Genomic DNA, 17,060 nt, shown 5'->3' with positions numbered 1-17,060 from the left:
GCACTCCCTTTGTTTTCTACCAGGCTTTATTACGAAAACATTTTGCATATTTAAACAATTGATTTGCCTTTTTAACTCAGTACATTTCGTTTTACTTGCATATTTGTAAAGTAATATTTATTTTGTGTTTTGTTCAATTGCCCTTAAGTATTTTCTAAATGGCAGCTATAAACCTTGCATTGCTGTTGAAATTTGTTTTGTTTTCCTTTAGTACCAGGTAAGCTATTTAATTGTTCAGGATTGTATAGTCATAAGTATATTTAGATATATGTATGTATGTTTGTATGTATATAATTTAAATTGCTTAGGCATTAGTCGTAACACTAATTTATATCACTTTGTCTATGCTAAACACTCTATACATTGTCATTGTCATTGTTATAATGATGGTTTATTGTATAGGGCATTTGTATAGGAGAATTGTCTAAATAATTTTAGAGCCTTCCGTGCAGAGACTTTTCCCGTTGTTGAAATCCTGCATGAACAAGCTGCAGTAGACGTGCCAATCTTTCGAATCTGTGGGATCATCAATTATAGGCAATTATAACAATAGGTATTTCTCGATTTAGTATTGAGCCAAAAAACTACGTGGATTGATTAGTAGTAGTCTTATGCAGGTGATTAGTTTTGGTTCGTTTCCATAAGTTCAGTCAAGAATCAGTGCTACAGTTGTTATTGGAAGAATTATTTGTGATTTGCTAAGATTACAAAACAAAAACAGTACACACAAAAAAAAAAAAAAACAAACAAAAACAGAACAAAAGTTTAATCATACTCATAAGGCAGTCAGGCATTCAGGTACCCATGAAGTTTAATTAGAAACTCGGTATTCAATTTAGGAACGTTTTTCTCGTTGTTGTTTTTGTTTTTGGAAGTCTCGAGCGGTGTGTGTCATGAGTCAGTAACATATCACAGTCTGTTAGTACAGATTGGGAAAACCGGTTGTCGTTGATGCAGTTAGAGGAAAAGAGGGATTCCCTTCCAAGATTCTTGACTGAGCCCATTGGGGAGTTTACAAGCAGTTAGTTTATATGGCATTTGGGATATGTTTGTTTACAGCACCACTAAGGGCAGCACTTGATGTACTCTAAATGGTATCTATATATATGTACATATAAGTATTTATGTTCTAGGCTAAGCAATACGGTTAAATATAGTAGTGTTATGTATGTATAATTGGCTTACATTGTGCAACAAACAAATTTGAAGCTTATCGCTTTAACAGACTTAACCTCAGTTTCTCAGTTTCAACCTCGATCCAACAAATTTGCTACAATTGTTCTAATACAAATTGACAACTATTTAAAAAAATTATGCGTACTAAATTTAAAATACATTATTACTAACTAGATAAAGCAATTACGTCTCATTATCGACTTTGGTATATTGGTTATTGTTTTTAGTTGTTGTGTTTAGTGTTACTTTTTGTTTTTGGTTTGTCATGGCAATTGTTGCATTCGCAGTTGCAATTGTCGCATTCAACTTAGATGGTGTTGCGCAGAGTCTTACCTGGATTTCTAATGGATATGAATGGTATGCCAAACTCAAACTCATTCTTTGGCCAATATTTGAGCAGAGGCTGACGTTGTGGCAATTCGGATTCCACATAGAAATAGGCGAACAACACCAGAACCGTATAAGCAGCTATGAATATTAATATATGCCAGAATCCGTGCAGATATGGGAAGTTTATAGCAGACCAGGCTTCGCAAAACATGCGATCGTTAATCCAACAGAAGACTGCCACGCCCCAAACTGTTGTCGCCCTCAAGCCCAGTCGGTAAACGCGCTGATCTCGTACTCTGAGGATTAATAAGCAGTGATAAATTAATAGCTTTCACAAATATCTCAATAAATGATTGACACTAATGACTGATGGGATGAAAAGCTTAATGAAAAACATTTGAGTAATAATAAAAAAGCATTTTGTATATAGCTTAATGTCAATGTTCTTAACTACACAATATAAAGAAAAAGCACCCTGTACATAGCTCAATTTCCTATTAACTACACAATATTCAAACAGTGAATGCTAGATGGCGCTAGTTCTTAACTCGCTGATACTCACGAAATAAAATAGTAAATTGACTAATGTTCTAATGCTATCAAATGCATTCATTCAATCAGCAAATATGTATATAGTAGCTAACTAAAAAGCACCCTGTATACAACTCAAAGCATAAGAATGACGATATTCTTATCTAAACACCATTCAAGCAATGAACGCTAGATGGCGCTAGTTCTTAACTCGCTGCTACATATGGAAAAAATAGTAAATTGACTTTAGAAGTTTTAATGCGATCAAAATGAAATTTTCGGAATACATATACCTATACCTATATAATAATCGCCTTCCTATCTCATTTGACGATACACTATTATTTATAATACATACATATATGCTTGCTTTGTTGGTCGCAGTTTGAATAAATACAAATTGCATGCACAATTTGTATAGAACTGAGCGTAACTAATTCTTTAACTTTTGTCCACATCTTGAATGGGGGGTATGGAATTTTATTACTACTATATATCACCTTATAAATCAATGAGGCTACTGGAAAACTTTGTACAATGCACGCAATCTTTATAGCTGTCATTATCGTTTGATTTCGAAGACTTCCGAACCTACCAATCAAATATTTTCAATTTTAATTGATTTCCAATAGCTCACTCTGAAGTGGTGCTCTACGAGTTTTCCTATAGCTTATCTTTTGGGTATAAGGTGCACTTACGAACGTCAACAAAACGGGTTGAGTGAGAGTGCTTTTAAAAGTTTCGCACCCAATGCTTGAGGTGTTGTTACTTAACAGTTTAAACTTTTATTTCATCATGCATAGTTAAAGCATATCTTTTATTTATAACCTAGTCAATAGCGATAGAACAGTAGCGTAACTATTTTTTTTACTTTTCACTGAACTTTGACTTCAATTAATTATGATAAATAAAACGTGCGATAACAAAGCGAGTTTTCGTGATGTATTGAAAACATGCATAAGTTAGGCAAGGCACTAAGTGCACCTGTCCCCCGCTGATAAACCAATAAGAAGCCGTCTGCATTGTCAAACAAGCATGTAGTTGATAAGGACTGCGGATGATAAGGATATGTACAATAATATATACATATATGTGATTTATGAAGCATGGTGCCTTTGTTTGACAAATCGGTCAACACAGTCCCAAATGCGGCTTATCAGTTGAAAGTTTTTTGGTAACCCCTTTCTATGAATGGATGGATGGATGTACATACCGTTGCAGCTCAGTGTAGAGCATTATCATTGTCGGCACACTCATAAGCATGAGCACAAAGGCATTAACGATTGGCTTCCACCAGCTCAAACCTGTTGCGATAATGGCCGACAGTAACATAAGCCAACTGAAGGTTCTCCTGTACGACAAAACAAATACGACATAGTTATGTATGTGTTTTAGATATAATCAACATTTCCGTACCTATCGTTCTTCACAAACTTCGGATAGTAGCGCTTAGGATAGAACAATGAGAATGCAGCTATAAAGACCCACAATATAGCCAGCTCATCCAGCAATTGACCCAACAAACTGAGAGTGGCATGGAAATACATCGAGCTCAGTCCAACCACGATTAGTAGCACCCAAAGCAAGTGTATTCCGGGTGTGACAAAGCGACCATATTCCTTAAACAGCATTATTAAAACTGGTGGCAATAATATGAACAGAAAGTTGCTGAACTGTAATTGAAATAGAAAAGTTAACGATTATGATTTAATATTTACATATATGTTGATCTTTAATCAATACACGAAACTTCAATAAGCACATATTCAATTAGACAACTTACGACATTCAAAGTAAAATTGTAAGAGTTTTGTTGGTAGTTTTTGTTTTTATTTATTTATTTTTTTATTTTATTTTGATAAGTAATCAAATAAAAATATGAACATTTTATAAGACCCTTCTTTCTTTTCTTTACAAAACTAAGTCACATTTATATCATGTCGGGATTTCAGAATAAATATTTATCAGCAATATATAATAATAATAAATTTATATACTAAAACATCTTTTTTTTTACTTTCATTTTGTTAAGCTACATTCAAAATGTGCTCTCATGTAATTGAAACAAATTTTCACCTGATACACGAGAACAAAGAATGACACGAAACAGGTCTGGTATAATTTATTAAATTAGGCGTAATTAAATGTTGAATTGTATGCTATCAACATGGAATAAATCATGTTTTGTTAAAGTTATACATATATGAAAATAAATGCGACGACAGTTGTAAATCGCCACAAAATGGGGCTAGGCAAAGCGAGTCAATGTTTGCATTGTTATATCTCATATATTATTTATATCTTATATACAAAGAGCTTCACGTTGACTTCAACGCAAGGTAGCTCATTAACTCGTCGCACACCAGAGCAACTCAATTAAACAAAACGCAAAACAAAAATTATTACTCAGAGCAGTAAAAATCAATTGAAATTTAATTTGACAGCATTTCTTGGCTTCATAACAAAGCCAATTGAGTTCATTTAAAAGTAAAAATGTGGAGAGTTGTTAAACTTCAGTTAGTATTGTAAATATTAGCTAAACGAGATAAACCTACTATAAGCTTGGAGCATAATTTCAAACCATAAATCATATTCATTATCTGGTTGATGAAAGAGTAATGATTAAGTAAAGTGTGCATAGATGATAGAGTGTGGGAAATCAGTGCAGCGATCAATCAAATGATATATGACTGAGTATATAGAGATAATATTTGGTGACAATAGAGTTAACATGACGTGATTCGTGGTCTGATTTATTAAATATGGTTTGTATATCAGAAAGAATCTTTACTCTTTCATTTAAATTGATATTGAAACAACACTCATTTACCCTTCAATTGTTTACCTATAAAATTGTTGTTTTAAATTAATAATATCTAAAGTTTTTGATTACTTTTGTATTAAATTTCAGTCAGGTCTGATAAGTCAGGACTGATAGGAATAGAACAACACAACATGCTTAGTGATTTATATAAAGGAAATTCAACAAAGAAAAATATTTGAAGCGAACTTTGTATTCACATTTGATAAAATAAATAAAAACACAAGAAATGTCGTAATTAGAATGAGATAAAGCAACTTCAAAATGCAATTCCACTGCTGCCACTTCCAGTGTTGACAAATGATTGCTAACAGCATCTTCTTTGTTTACATTCTGGCGTAAAGTAGCAAGTGCTCTACTATGCCAAAAGGTCAAGGCCTTTACATGCATGCAATTGAGTGTGTGTGTATGTGTGTATAAAAGAAAACTGCAAAAGCAGCTGTTACTTGCACACAAACATACATACACATGTGTAATATGAATATTCATTATAATTGCAACAAAAGAAAAATGCCAAGAGCAGCAGCACACTTATTACACATACGCACCGTGTTGACGAACTCAGCAATATTCGACGATATTAAATAATTGCCCTCGCACCAATCAACGGGCGAACTTCCGGGTCGAAATAAATATATGGCATAAATGTCCATCACATTGCCAGTGTCCATGTTGAGGAGCTTTTCTCACTAGTTTGCAATAAAAGTAATGTTAATCCTATTAATTAATTGAAACCTAGAGATGCTGACGTTGGCGCGCTTCAACCACTATTCTCTAATCGTTTTGATTTGATTTGTGCTATATTCTAAATTCTGAAGGCTCGTCGTTGAGTAGTGTTTTTGTTTTTGCTACTCTTTAGCAATCGTTTGCATAATCGCTTGCAATTTCATATGCACTTATTTGCGTGTCTTTGTTAATAAAATTAGGTTCGCTGTTTTTGCATGATGCCCGTTTCCCGTTTCTTTTGTGTTGTGTTGCACTGCATGCAACTTGAATGTTCGTGTAATGTTTGGCCTTATGTAAGTTGAGATCATTTAAACAGCACCAAGGATTCACTAAAATGGATATTTCTTTGTTTTTCGCTTGCACTTATAAGCTGACCAACATGCGTAGTTTCAAGTAATTCGACGCAAAAGAAACTAAAACAAGAAAAATACGCGGAGCGAACACGTCTGTTACGTTGGCGAACGTTTTGTTTACTGTTAACTCTATGTTATGCATAAACGCAAAATGGCTCAATGATATGAGTATTTTTATTATGAGTACAATTAGTTACGCACAAAAGTGTTGGTAAATGTTAAGGAATTACAAGCTCATTGTGCATTGTGCTAAAAATTTAATAGTATTTGTATACTACTTGAAACATATATTACATAAACATATATTTCAAAAGTAAAATTAATTACAATTGTTCGTACCTGAAAGTTATAGCGGGGTATATCATTTGAAAATTTATACATAAAACAGCTGATTACTTATTCTACAGCCATGACAAAAATTCTGTTATATGCAAAGAATCTCAAACTGTTAAATTGAAAAAAAATTCAACCGTTAAATTGGAAAAATGTGAAATGTACATAGAAGCTGGGGAAAAGTTCGACTCGTGTTTTTGACAGTAACTTAAATTTTAAATTGTAAATTTTATGTTTATTGGAGTTTTCCAATAGAATACGCGCCAAGGAAATATAAAACAGTTTTTTCGATTTTGCGATCTATGGAGTTTATTGTAAGCAAAAAGGTATTAATCCATTTGAAATTATAATAAATTATATATTCTTGTTTCATACATATTTAATATTTGTATTATTTGTTTTTTAAAAATGATATAAAATATCGATGTTTGGGAAATGCTTAAACACATCGATACATCGGTGGTGCAATCGATTATACTCCGTCTCTAGCCGGTAGCCACACGGTAAAACAGCAATTCTTTCTGTTGTGTTGACAACAATTATTGCAACCAATTTGAAATGTTTCCACAAAAATCATCGGTAACTTACTGCACGCCCGCGTCTCATCAGCCGCCGCCGGCAAAAGAATTGGCCGGCAATGTAGACTATCCCAATCTTAATGCGACCGATATGAGTGCGCGTCTCGAGAATCTGTCCCCACGCCTCCATGATTGCTTCGACAGCATTTCGATGAACAAACAGCAGCATTTTGCCTTAGCCACCAACCACCGCGATGGGGGCCAATGGTGGGGCATGTTCTTTGGTTACAAGAAGACGGACCGCATGACTGTCGACAATGCTGACTACAAGTTGCAATGCGAGCAAACCGTCAACATCTTACGCTATGCAGATAATAATGTATTGCTTGTGGCGTTGGGCGATGGACGATTGCAAGCGTGGTCAACTTATTCCAAAGTGCGCAATGCTCAGTCGCCTTATTGTCTATTCCTCATCGGTGAAGAAACGGCGCACAAAGCACCCATCAATCAGCTTTACGTCTTCAAATCGGAGCCACAGAAAGCCGTGTCTAGCTGTCTGGAAAACATACTTAATGTAAGTCAACTTGCAGAGAATTGTGGCAAGTAATTTAAGTTATATTTTGATGTTCAGGTGTGGGATCTATCTGGAGCTGACCTATGCAGCACATATCGGGCACGTTCAGCCCACACTAATAAATTAACAGGCTTGGCAACATCTGCAACAAGCTCAGATCAAATTGTCAGCTGCGACCGTGGAGGATGCGCTCGTCTCTGGGATGTGCGCGCCTCATTGCCTTCTTCGACCTGCCTTTATGATGATAAGTCGCATCTGCTCAGCTTTACCTGTGCTGCTTGGGCAGCGCCTAGTGAGCTTCAAGGTAATAACTTCGTTTATCTGGGGGATTACGATGGCAATGTACATACGTTAGATATTCGTGTGCCGGGAAAACTGCAGCAGACGGATAGTTATTTTGAGGCTGGTCATGTGTCACATCTGGTTGTTAATGGGTAAGCTATTGATATATTCTTTAATGATAAATGCTAACTGAATGTGTTTACAGTGATCACTTGGCGGTCATGAGCAATCTTCCAGCCTCTGTCAAGATATCCAAAGTGAATAAGGGTCATGAGATTATTTACACTAATGAGAATACTCATAATCGGCTAACGGATGCAGTTTGGAGCAATGAAAACACTCTGCTAACCATTGGACACGGCCGTAAATTGGCCACGCACAAAATATAACACTACACATTTCCTTTAGCTTATACAAAGAATTTAATTTTTCAAGACCAATTATTTTTGTACATATGTATGTGCCTATTAACTAAACTCTTTTTCTTGTTTTTATTGCGAAACCACAAATCTGTATATGACAGCGTAGCTTTATAGTTTAGTGATAACGATCCCTCAATAGGAAGAGTTAAATACGATTTGTACATTTACATTTTTTTAAGATACGCTAATATATATATACAATTGTGGGTAAAAAGAAAATACGACTGTGCAATTTTTATTTAAACTGAAAAATGTTATTTTTAACTTGGTAACGCTTGTCAAAATTTGATTCAGTTAAAAGAGAAATTTTTGTTTTTGTACTTTATCGAAAATTGCTCTGTAATGTGCTTTCACTGCACTTTGTGTGCGGAATGAAATTTCTGCAGCTTAAACGTTGAAAAGAAGGTTGTAAAGTGCATTCGCTTCAAAACAAAACTTCCAGGACCATAGAACAAAGGGTAACAGATAATACGACGACCTTTAACATGAAGTGATAAAAGAATTTATGACTCATCACTGTCACAATTAATATAATTTTGATTTTATATTTCAACTTCAGAATGGTTAAGACTTAATTGAAACCAAAAATAATTCAATTCTTAAAAAACTACTTCCATAATTTGTGATAATTTTGTCATTCACTAGATTTCGGACCACCGTATTTGATTGAATTAGTAGTATTTATTTTCTAGGTATTCGCAAAACTAAAAAAATAGAAATCAGATAGAAACCAAAAGGAAGTTCTTAATCTCGGCCTTGCATTTTGTGAATTCTTGAATATATTTTCTGGATCTGAATCTCTCCCTATGATTTTTTTTAGTCAAAATGTACACTATTTAAGATATATTCAAGTTAAGCTGTTTGAAGGTATATCAAAAGCAATACTATAAAACTAAAATAAAACTACTCTTCAGAACTGGTTCATAACAAAAGAAAAAAAAACTTTTGAGTTTGTGTTGCTATTTTATTTTATAATTACATTCAAAATTATAATCGCGTCAATAAATGCAATACCATAATATCTAATTCAAAATTTGTGCTTCAGTTTTTGTTCTCCAGTTTTTCGCACACAATGTTTAACAAAATTCAAATGCTTACGAAACTTACACTAAACAACATATAAAAAATAATAAACAACCGCAGAGAAAAGTACTTTAAAGTTCGGAGAGTCAAGAACGGTTAATCACTTCATTGCTGCTACTGCTGGCGCTGCTTCGTGGGCAGTGGAATGGAAAATGTTTCCGATTAATTTTGCCAGAAAATTAAAACTTGTTCACTTCAGCTTATGTTTAATACGTTGGTTGATCCAACCAATCAATGGCGTCGCCGCTTAGTTGGTGGTTCCAGGAAATTGTTTTCCTCCTCTCCAACCTCCATGTGGTCTAATTTCATAAGATCCTTTGCCTTTTGTAACATTGTTGTATCCCGCATCCAGCTACACTTGAGCACAGCATCTATTGAGGGTCGTTTCTCAGGATCCACAATGAGCATTTGTTTGATTAGCAACTTGGCACGTTGCGACACACCCTGCCAAGCAGGATGACGAAAGCGAAAGTTACCCTTTTTTATTTGCTCTCCGGCTGGAGATCCGTACTCATCAGAGAATGGCAAAGTGCCACTCAGGCTGCAATGGAAATAAATATATTTATTATCATGGACATACATAGTTGTGAATATAATTACCAAGTGTAAAGGACAACACCCAAACTCCAAATGTCCACTTTCTGGGTGTACGACGCACGCCCGCCGGTGATAAGCACCTCGGGTGCCACATAAAGGGGCGTGCCACATAGGGTACGCATCACTGAATCCTTGTGCACGAATTTGCTGAGACCAAAGTCAGATACTTTGAGTAAAGTATCTTCATCGCTGGACTCCAGCAGCACATTGTCCGGCTTCAGATCGCGGTGTGTGATGCCTTAAAGCAATAAAATAGTACAATTTATACAAATATAGTTAGTTCGTCTCAAAACATTTACCTCTATCATGCAAATATTTGACAGCATGGCACATTTGATAGAAATAGAGTTTAGAGGTGTCTTCGTTTAGCAGTTTCTTGCTGATGATGCGATTTAGCAAATCGCCACCGCGCATAAACTCTAGAACCATGTAAACCGAGTCTGGTTTATCGACAATGTCATGCATGCGCACCACACACGGATGCGAGAGATTTTTCATGATCTTGGCCTCGTTGAGGACACGAACTGGATCGTTTTGGTTATTGTTCGGATGTGCACTCACTTCCAGCATGTTTTTCTTCACAATTTTCATTGCAAACTGCTCACAGGTACGACGTTCATATACAAGTCTCACTAATCCGTAGGCACCCGAGCCCAGTTTGCGATTTATACAATAGGTTTCGGTAATTTCGCTGGGCAAACCAATCGCCTCATTGGGACTAAGATCCTTGAAGACAAATGCTGCAAGCAGAGCAGGTGTTTTTATAATGAAAAAAATTTGAATGCATTGTTCTAAATTTCACTTCGCTTACCTTTGTACGTAGGATGAGAGAGCGCTATGATGTCGTCATTTTGTAATATGCGTGTTTTGTTCATACCGATCTTTTCGCCATTTACGAATGTGCCGTTGCGTGATAGATCCTAAGGGATGTGAATTTGAAAGCACAATACTGTAGGTCAGTGGGAAACCCGAAACAATATTTCTAGCTACCTGTATATAAACCGGATTTGTCAGATCACAGCTGGCGCGTTTAATGATAAAATGTACTTTGGATATGCGTGATAGAATCTTTTCGGATAAATCATTTAGTGTTAATATCAAATCATTTGCCTCGCCACGTCCAGCGGAAAATTCGTCGTTGTTCAAGTCTAATAAGAAATAATAAAAAAACAATTGCTTAAGATGGTGCAAGGTCAAATGATAACATGCAATTTAACACAAATCTATATTGAATAGGAAGAACTAAGTACATTGAATAAACATATAATTTTGCATAACAGTTACCAACACAAAGGGACGAATGCGTATATATAACTTTGTATGGTTTGATGCTCGTACCCAAGGACTTTATTTTTATATTTTTGCCATAGAGTCGGCCCCATACTATCTTCTCCATGGGTTGGCTCTCAACCTGCGTCCAAATGTTCGACGCTTGGCTCTGGGTGGCCTGGGTGCCTTGTGTGTCGCGAGCCATGTTTCTTCTTCCTTCTCCTTTTTGCCTTCGAAACTTCTGTGTAACTGTTTCTGTTTCTTTTCCGGTTAAATTCGCTGCGCAAATGTTAGTGTGCAGTTATCTTTTGTACACATACAATCAATCATACACATATACAGACACAAACGAGAATGTTGGTAATAAAAGTTTATTTGTGGACAAGCGCGTCGCGTGTTCTTAGCGAACTGCATTCAGAATGTGTTTACATTAAATTATTAATGCGTTTGCAGAAATCTTCGAGCGGTTTTAATACACAAACAAAACTAAATGAATACTTCGCAAGCTGCGCGCGCTGAAGAACGTCTGCACGTATTAGAGATGGAAGAACGCCAATAGCTTCTTATATTGATGTATCGATGTTTCCTTTATACATCGATTTTTATGTAATATGTGGTATTCAGCCACTTAAAAATATATACTACCATGAATCACTAGCGCAACTATTTTTTTGAACATTTTACTAAGTTGTTGTTAAAACAGACACTAAAGTCTTTAAAGTTTTTATATAATAAGAACTAAAATGAGAAACATGCCGTTACATGTTTTGAAATTAATGTCATATCAATTGTTATGATGGCTTTATTCGATTTGTTTAAAATAGTTGAACAGCTGTAGTGGTAGACTGAACATTGGTTTCTTAAAATATTCAACAACAGTTTAATATAAACAATTTTTTTTTAAATTCATTTGCAGCAAAGTAGAAAATATACCACAGCGATTTCGTTTACTATTTACCAACACTAAAAAATATCGATAGAAACGCTGTAGCCCTAGATTGCGGCGTCGTTTGAAAGCAACTGTAAACTATTACCAATACAAGCGTAATAAAAAAACGAAAGGCATAAAGGAAAACTGAATAATAAGAAACCAAAAATAATTAGGGTTTTTTAAATTTTAACTTAACACTTCACAGACCCTTTTTGTTCGCTGGTCCGCAGCTGCTTGTCAGAGTTGCACAGAAAACGGTAAGCGTCCCTGAACTGTGCATCAACAGCTACCCAAAATAGTTTCAAGTTTGTTTGTGTTTGCAGATCATGACGTTACCGCGCTCTGAGACGTCACTGCGACGTTCCGCGGTGGGCAGCCATCGTGAGAGCATGATGAGGGATATGACAACAGTCAACGACGACGATGCCGAGCGTCGCGAGGCACGCCGCCGCACTCTGTTGCAGCAACAGACTCGACCCCGAGACAGCAGCGCTTTGGAGTCCATTGAAGATAATGAGACGCTTAAAAAGTGTTTGGAAATTTATAACGGTAATAAGCTAAGTCGCGACAATGCCTGGTCATTATCGGTGATAGATACGCTCTCCAATCTGCTGGATCGTCATCACAAAACATTGAGCAACTTTAAGGTAAGTCATATACACATTCTATACTCTATAACATTCTATAACTTAATAGTCAAATTTTTTTTAGATGGCAGGTTCATCTTTAGAGGCTTCGTCACGCGTTTATGGACTGCGTGTCGACTCCATCTATCTGGATGCTATGCGCATGTCGGCTGGCCTCAGCGCCCGAACTCTGACGGAACAGCAGTTAAATGCAGCTGCAGATCGCGATGACAGCATTACTGAGAATGCCGAAGGCGCAGCGCTCGATGATAATGGACAGACGCAGGCCTCTGCACCAAAGCCTAAGAAGCGGACACGTAAAGCGTATCCACAGTAACCAAGAACAAGGACACGCTCAATATGCGTTTGGACACAGCCCCGTTGCAGGATCCTGTGTTTGGTAAACTTAATTCAACAGTCGGATCTATAAATGCCTCCAATCGTTTAATGCACAACATATTGCCTACGATGGATTCCGAACTTAAATTATGCACAACTTATCGCTTTTGGAGCTCTGAAGAGCTGCCAGATGAGGTAACGGATTATGCAACGGTAGAGACCGACTTAAATGTTGTGGATCCGCAATCGTTAGTTAGTGCAGAGTTTGTTGAGAAGCTGCTGCGTTACGATCAAAAGTTGAATCTGCGACCCTTGCATACCGGCTACATTATAACCGATGAACCAAATCCTATCAATGTTAATGAGCCAAGAGAGATGCCAGACAATGATGACGGAGTGGATAATGCTGATGACTTTTATGAAAATCCCAAAGAGCTGTCTATGGCCTTTGATATAAACGCAGAATGCGAGCCCATGCCAGATCTGGATGGACAGACCGCAGCTGTCTTGGAGGTGGACTACAATGAGCTGGAGGAACTCACAGCCGAAGAGCGTCACACTCTGCAAAACTGTCGAGCTCTTCGCAAACAGCCGGTTGTAATTGATGATCTGCGTCCCATTGATGGCAGCTCCAAGCTTGAGTACTCCTACCGACCCATGGATAAAATCTCGCAATTCTGGGCTGGCCCATCGCATTGGAAGTTCAAGCGTACTCGAGCTCGCAGCACTTTTGGTCAGATTAATGCGCAGGATAAATCGTCTGCTGGAGGCGCTGACGGTGGCAGCAGCACAATCACAGCAACTGCGGCGCGTGCTAGACGTGCTGCTCAGCAAGCGGCCAAGCGACGCAGCCAACAATTGAAGTTTGGCGAATATACAGAGCATCTGTTTCAGCCTCTAGAGTCCAATACCAAGCTGCGTAAGGCCAACTGCCAAAAGAAATGGGATGCCCGTAAACTGGTGCTGCCCACTAAGTTTGAGTTTGACGCCGATTATTTTGAAAAATATGATTATGCCCCTAGCATAAAAGTGACTCGTCGATTTGGTGTACAGGATGAGGATTTGGATCATGATGCAAATTCGGCAATTGACGATGTTGCCGAGGATGTTGAACTTTTTGACAACGATCATTTTAGCGCGGACACGCCCCATTCACCCTCGGCAATGAATATAAGCGGCATGCCCGAAGGCGCTGATACGGGCACGTTCTTGGATGGTGATCAGGCCATAGGAGGCAATATTAGTCAAGGGAATACCACTTTGCGCAACAACTGTAATGACACGGTGCTTGAAATAGCCACAGATTTTGAGGGTGCACCTACACAAGTAATATGCCTTATAATATTTATTATTAACATTGGTAACTAATTGTTTACATGGTTTTTGCAGGTGACCAAAGTAATTGTGCCTTTTGCCAAACGTGCAAAGGTCATAGACATGAAGAATCTCAAGCGGAGCTGCAATTCTTTAATACAAAAACAATTGTTGAATGACGTTCCAGATGAGTCGATACCGACTCATTTAAAATCGAGTCAAGAGCACTATGCAAAGGGTATGGCCTCATTTAAGGAGGTTTACGATGAATTACCTAGTATGCTGACACCTAAAATGGCTGATTCATTGTCGCCCTCGGTTGCGCTTTATGCTGTTCTCCATTTGGCTAATGATATGAGATTGCGACTCATACCACAGGACGACTTTGAGAATTTTACAATAAGACAAGTTACCGATTAACACAAAATAGTTTAGCATCATCTTAATGCTAACTGGGTAGTGAAAACACACAAAAGAAGAATTTCCTTAATCACATCAACCAGTATTCCCATAAACTAGTTACCACTAATTCACTCCCATTCACAAAATCTCTTATATTTTCATGTATCGTGTGTTTTGTGGTGTTTGCAGTAATCCCAAGACCTAGATTTAATTACGTAAATATTTTCGTTTGTCATGGCGTTGATATTCGTTAATTGTCTCTAAATTTAATTTAATTTAGTATTTTAGCAGATGTAATAAATAACAAACATACGTCAAACCTTTTCTTATTTACTGAAAGCTAAAATTTCACTTATATATTTAGTAGTTATTTGATTTCTACTGTGGTAATTAGCCAAATGTAAGTTAAAGATGGTGGTTTTGCTGAATGTTATATAAATGTTCGCGAATTGTTCATCCTGTTTTTTGACCAATTCTGTAACTGACAACTTTTATTGCAGCTTTACATTTTATCCGCTCACTTTGTTGCCTCGCAGTTTCCTCTCAAAAAAAACTTGCACATTAGTTTTGTTTGTTGTGTGCATTTTGTTGACACAGCCAAAGAGGAAGATGACGAAACGGAAGCTATACTGATAGTGGATGGCATTGTTTTGTTTTGTCTTACTTAAAAATGTTACCCTACAAACATAAATGGGTTGTAAATTTGATTGTAATGAACATTTTTAAAAAATGGTAATATTTAAAATATGTTTTTCTTTTGTAAAACATACATTTGGGATATGTTGAAGTTGAATAAAATACAGAACATGTAATTTGTAGGATATCTTCTAGTCTTATACACGATTTCTTGTGTTATGCTTTGTCTTATTTCTTGCTGTTGCTTTTCATTTGCATACTCTGCGTTTTTAGTCGCGCCTTCATACATTTTGCCAGCTGATTGTTGCTGTTACTGTTTTTGCCTCATGTTGTTGTTGTTGCTTTCATGCTTGCTGTGTTTGCATACGTATTTCTATTCCCATCCTGCTCCTCAGCGTGCAATGCTTGTGTGTGCCTTGTCTGACACATTTGTGCTGCATATGTGTTGAAAAGTTCGGTGTTTGCAGAGCGCTTTTAGGCGCCGCGACATTTGTTTCAAATGCCGTTGTCGTTCTTTCCCACTCTCGTATTTCCATGGACATATGAATGTATAGTATGTCTGTGTGTATGTAAGTGTAATTGCATATTATTTGCATAAATATTTGCTAAGTACGCAGCAGAATACACAACAACAAAAGCGTCGCATGACATTTAAATAGCATCATCAAACTTTTGATATTAACAGAAGCAGCAACAGCAGCAGCAGCAGAAAGTTTAAAGTTAAACATTCTAAATCCCAGTGATCCCCAGTCTGTTTCACCTGCTGCTGACACCTGTGTGCAATGTGTTTTGATGGCATTAAATATGATATTTGCGAAACTTAAATATTCAAAGAATTTCTAATGATAATTTCACTTGACTAAATAATTGCTAAGTAGTAATTTAAATTCTAAATAAATGTAAAATTTGAATTATTACCAAAAGCATAACATATTTGCAATAATGACGAAATTTGGATATGAAAAATCTTGTTGCTTTCATTAACTCCTAATTGAGTGCATTCCCGTGTTGTCAATGCCAAAATGCAATTAGTAAGGATAAACCAAATGTGTGTCATGTTCGAAGGAATTAAAATACCAAAAATTAACGCACATTTACAGCACCCACATTTGCAGGTGAAAAGTTAATTATCATCACAAACATTGTGCAAAGTAGGGCTGTAGAACGGGGAATTAGGAGACAACAATTCCAACCAAGTTGAGCCAAGTTATGAGTACGACAGACAGCAAAACAGAAGCTCCTGCTTTGTTTGTCTTTGGCCATAACCATTCGTGCATGTTGTTAGCCTCGTTCTACCTCAGCTATTACCTCTGAAGTATCTTTCTGGTATGTTGGCTTTGGTGTTATTTTCATGGTTATGATCTCACATTTGTTGCTTAATTGTGTTACATGTACCGAGGATTTTGGAGATGATAATTGTTTGCATTTCTTTAGGATTAAAAGGTTGTCCAATATGCAGTCAACACGGCCCTAAAACTTTCAAATTGGAACATATGAAAATGGAATATTTACATTTGTGTAACTGCAAGATGCTTTTATTAACCACATATAGCGTTGGCATAATTATGTTCTGGTTCTCGATTAGCTCTATAGCTGTTCTCAATTAAATATTATACACTAAATTAACCTACTTTGCAAATTAAACCATTACTGCATGAAATCTTATAATCTTTGAAGAGCCTTCTGTGAATGAATTAAGCAATATATTTCTTTTTTTATATTTTCTATACAACAATTCAAAAATCTCTACGTTCGGGAGAATGCTAAGAAAAAACACAAAAATTGAGTTTCTGTGGA

At 36.6% G+C, this 17,060-nt stretch overlaps 4 protein-coding genes across 5 annotated transcripts; 2 read left to right on the top strand and 2 right to left on the bottom strand.

Annotated features, from left to right (window-relative positions):
• Positions 1 to 8: 8 nt before the first annotated feature.
• LOC117566060 (alkaline ceramidase) lies at positions 9 to 6,050 on the bottom strand. The gene is made up of 5 exons (XM_034245516.2): positions 5,407 to 6,050; positions 3,454 to 3,710; positions 3,251 to 3,388; positions 1,510 to 1,802; positions 9 to 516 (listed from the first exon to the last, which is right to left on the bottom strand). The coding sequence occupies exons 1-5, from the start codon at positions 5,527 to 5,529 to the stop codon at positions 425 to 427; spliced, it is 903 nt and encodes a 300-aa protein (XP_034101407.1). The 5' UTR covers positions 5,530 to 6,050; the 3' UTR covers positions 9 to 424.
• A 709-nt stretch (positions 6,051 to 6,759) lies between these two features.
• On the top strand, positions 6,760 to 8,913 carry LOC117566059 (protein valois). The gene is made up of 3 exons (XM_034245515.2): positions 6,760 to 7,362; positions 7,420 to 7,796; positions 7,850 to 8,913. The coding sequence occupies exons 1-3, from the start codon at positions 6,829 to 6,831 to the stop codon at positions 8,031 to 8,033; spliced, it is 1,095 nt and encodes a 364-aa protein (XP_034101406.1). The 5' UTR covers positions 6,760 to 6,828; the 3' UTR covers positions 8,034 to 8,913.
• A 96-nt stretch (positions 8,914 to 9,009) lies between these two features.
• On the bottom strand, positions 9,010 to 11,568 carry LOC117566058 (ovarian-specific serine/threonine-protein kinase Lok). Of its 2 annotated transcripts, none has more exons than XM_052002409.1 (6): positions 11,031 to 11,568; positions 10,737 to 10,894; positions 10,558 to 10,666; positions 10,046 to 10,486; positions 9,750 to 9,984; positions 9,010 to 9,690 (listed from the first exon to the last, which is right to left on the bottom strand). In XM_052002409.1, the coding sequence occupies exons 1-6, from the start codon at positions 11,218 to 11,220 to the stop codon at positions 9,381 to 9,383; spliced, it is 1,443 nt and encodes a 480-aa protein (XP_051858369.1). In that variant the 5' UTR covers positions 11,221 to 11,568; the 3' UTR covers positions 9,010 to 9,380. The 2 variants fall into 2 exon arrangements, with proteins under 2 accessions (XP_051858369.1, XP_034101405.1); XM_034245514.2 differs by having other exon boundaries at positions 11,085 to 11,566.
• Positions 11,569 to 11,835: 267 nt separating this feature from the next.
• LOC117566057 (condensin complex subunit 2) lies at positions 11,836 to 14,946 on the top strand. Its single transcript, XM_034245513.2, is given in 5 exon segments — positions 11,836 to 12,203; positions 12,270 to 12,593; positions 12,658 to 12,891; positions 12,894 to 14,237; positions 14,301 to 14,946. Coding segments are annotated over 4 exon segments (2,244 nt in total). The 5' UTR covers positions 11,836 to 12,203; positions 12,270 to 12,272; the 3' UTR covers positions 14,646 to 14,946.
• Positions 14,947 to 17,060: the final 2,114 nt, after the last annotated feature.

The sequence above is a fragment of the Drosophila albomicans genome, chromosome 2L, assembly GCF_009650485.2.
Source record: "Drosophila albomicans strain 15112-1751.03 chromosome 2L, ASM965048v2, whole genome shotgun sequence".
In the NCBI taxonomy this organism is placed as follows: domain Eukaryota; kingdom Metazoa; phylum Arthropoda; class Insecta; order Diptera; family Drosophilidae; genus Drosophila; species Drosophila albomicans.
The sequence above is the reverse complement of the archived record's forward strand: the minus strand, read 5'-3'. Positions and strand labels throughout refer to the sequence as shown.

Excerpts from the sequence above, each read along its gene's own strand:
- LOC117566060 (XM_034245516.2), bottom strand. The coding sequence starts at position 5,529 with ATGGACACTGGCAATGTGATGGACATTTATGCCATATATTTATTTCGA. Across the intron at positions 3,711-5,406 it reads TTGCTGAGTTCGTCAACACG|TTCAGCAACTTTCTGTTCAT; the intron begins GTGCGTATGTGT and ends TTTCAATTACAG. Across the intron at positions 517-1,509 it reads CATATCCATTAGAAATCCAG|ATTCGAAAGATTGGCACGTC; the intron begins GTAAGACTCTGC and ends ATGATCCCACAG.
- LOC117566059 (XM_034245515.2), top strand. The coding sequence starts at position 6,829 with ATGTTTCCACAAAAATCATCGGTAACTTACTGCACGCCCGCGTCTCAT. Across the intron at positions 7,363-7,419 it reads GTCTGGAAAACATACTTAAT|GTGTGGGATCTATCTGGAGC; the intron begins GTAAGTCAACTT and ends TTTGATGTTCAG. Across the intron at positions 7,797-7,849 it reads TCACATCTGGTTGTTAATGG|TGATCACTTGGCGGTCATGA; the intron begins GTAAGCTATTGA and ends ATGTGTTTACAG.
- LOC117566058 (XM_052002409.1), bottom strand. The coding sequence starts at position 11,220 with ATGGCTCGCGACACACAAGGCACCCAGGCCACCCAGAGCCAAGCGTCG. Across the intron at positions 10,667-10,736 it reads CAAATCCGGTTTATATACAG|GATCTATCACGCAACGGCAC; the intron begins GTAGCTAGAAAT and ends CACATCCCTTAG. Across the intron at positions 10,487-10,557 it reads CTCTCATCCTACGTACAAAG|CATTTGTCTTCAAGGATCTT; the intron begins GTAAGCGAAGTG and ends CTCTGCTTGCAG.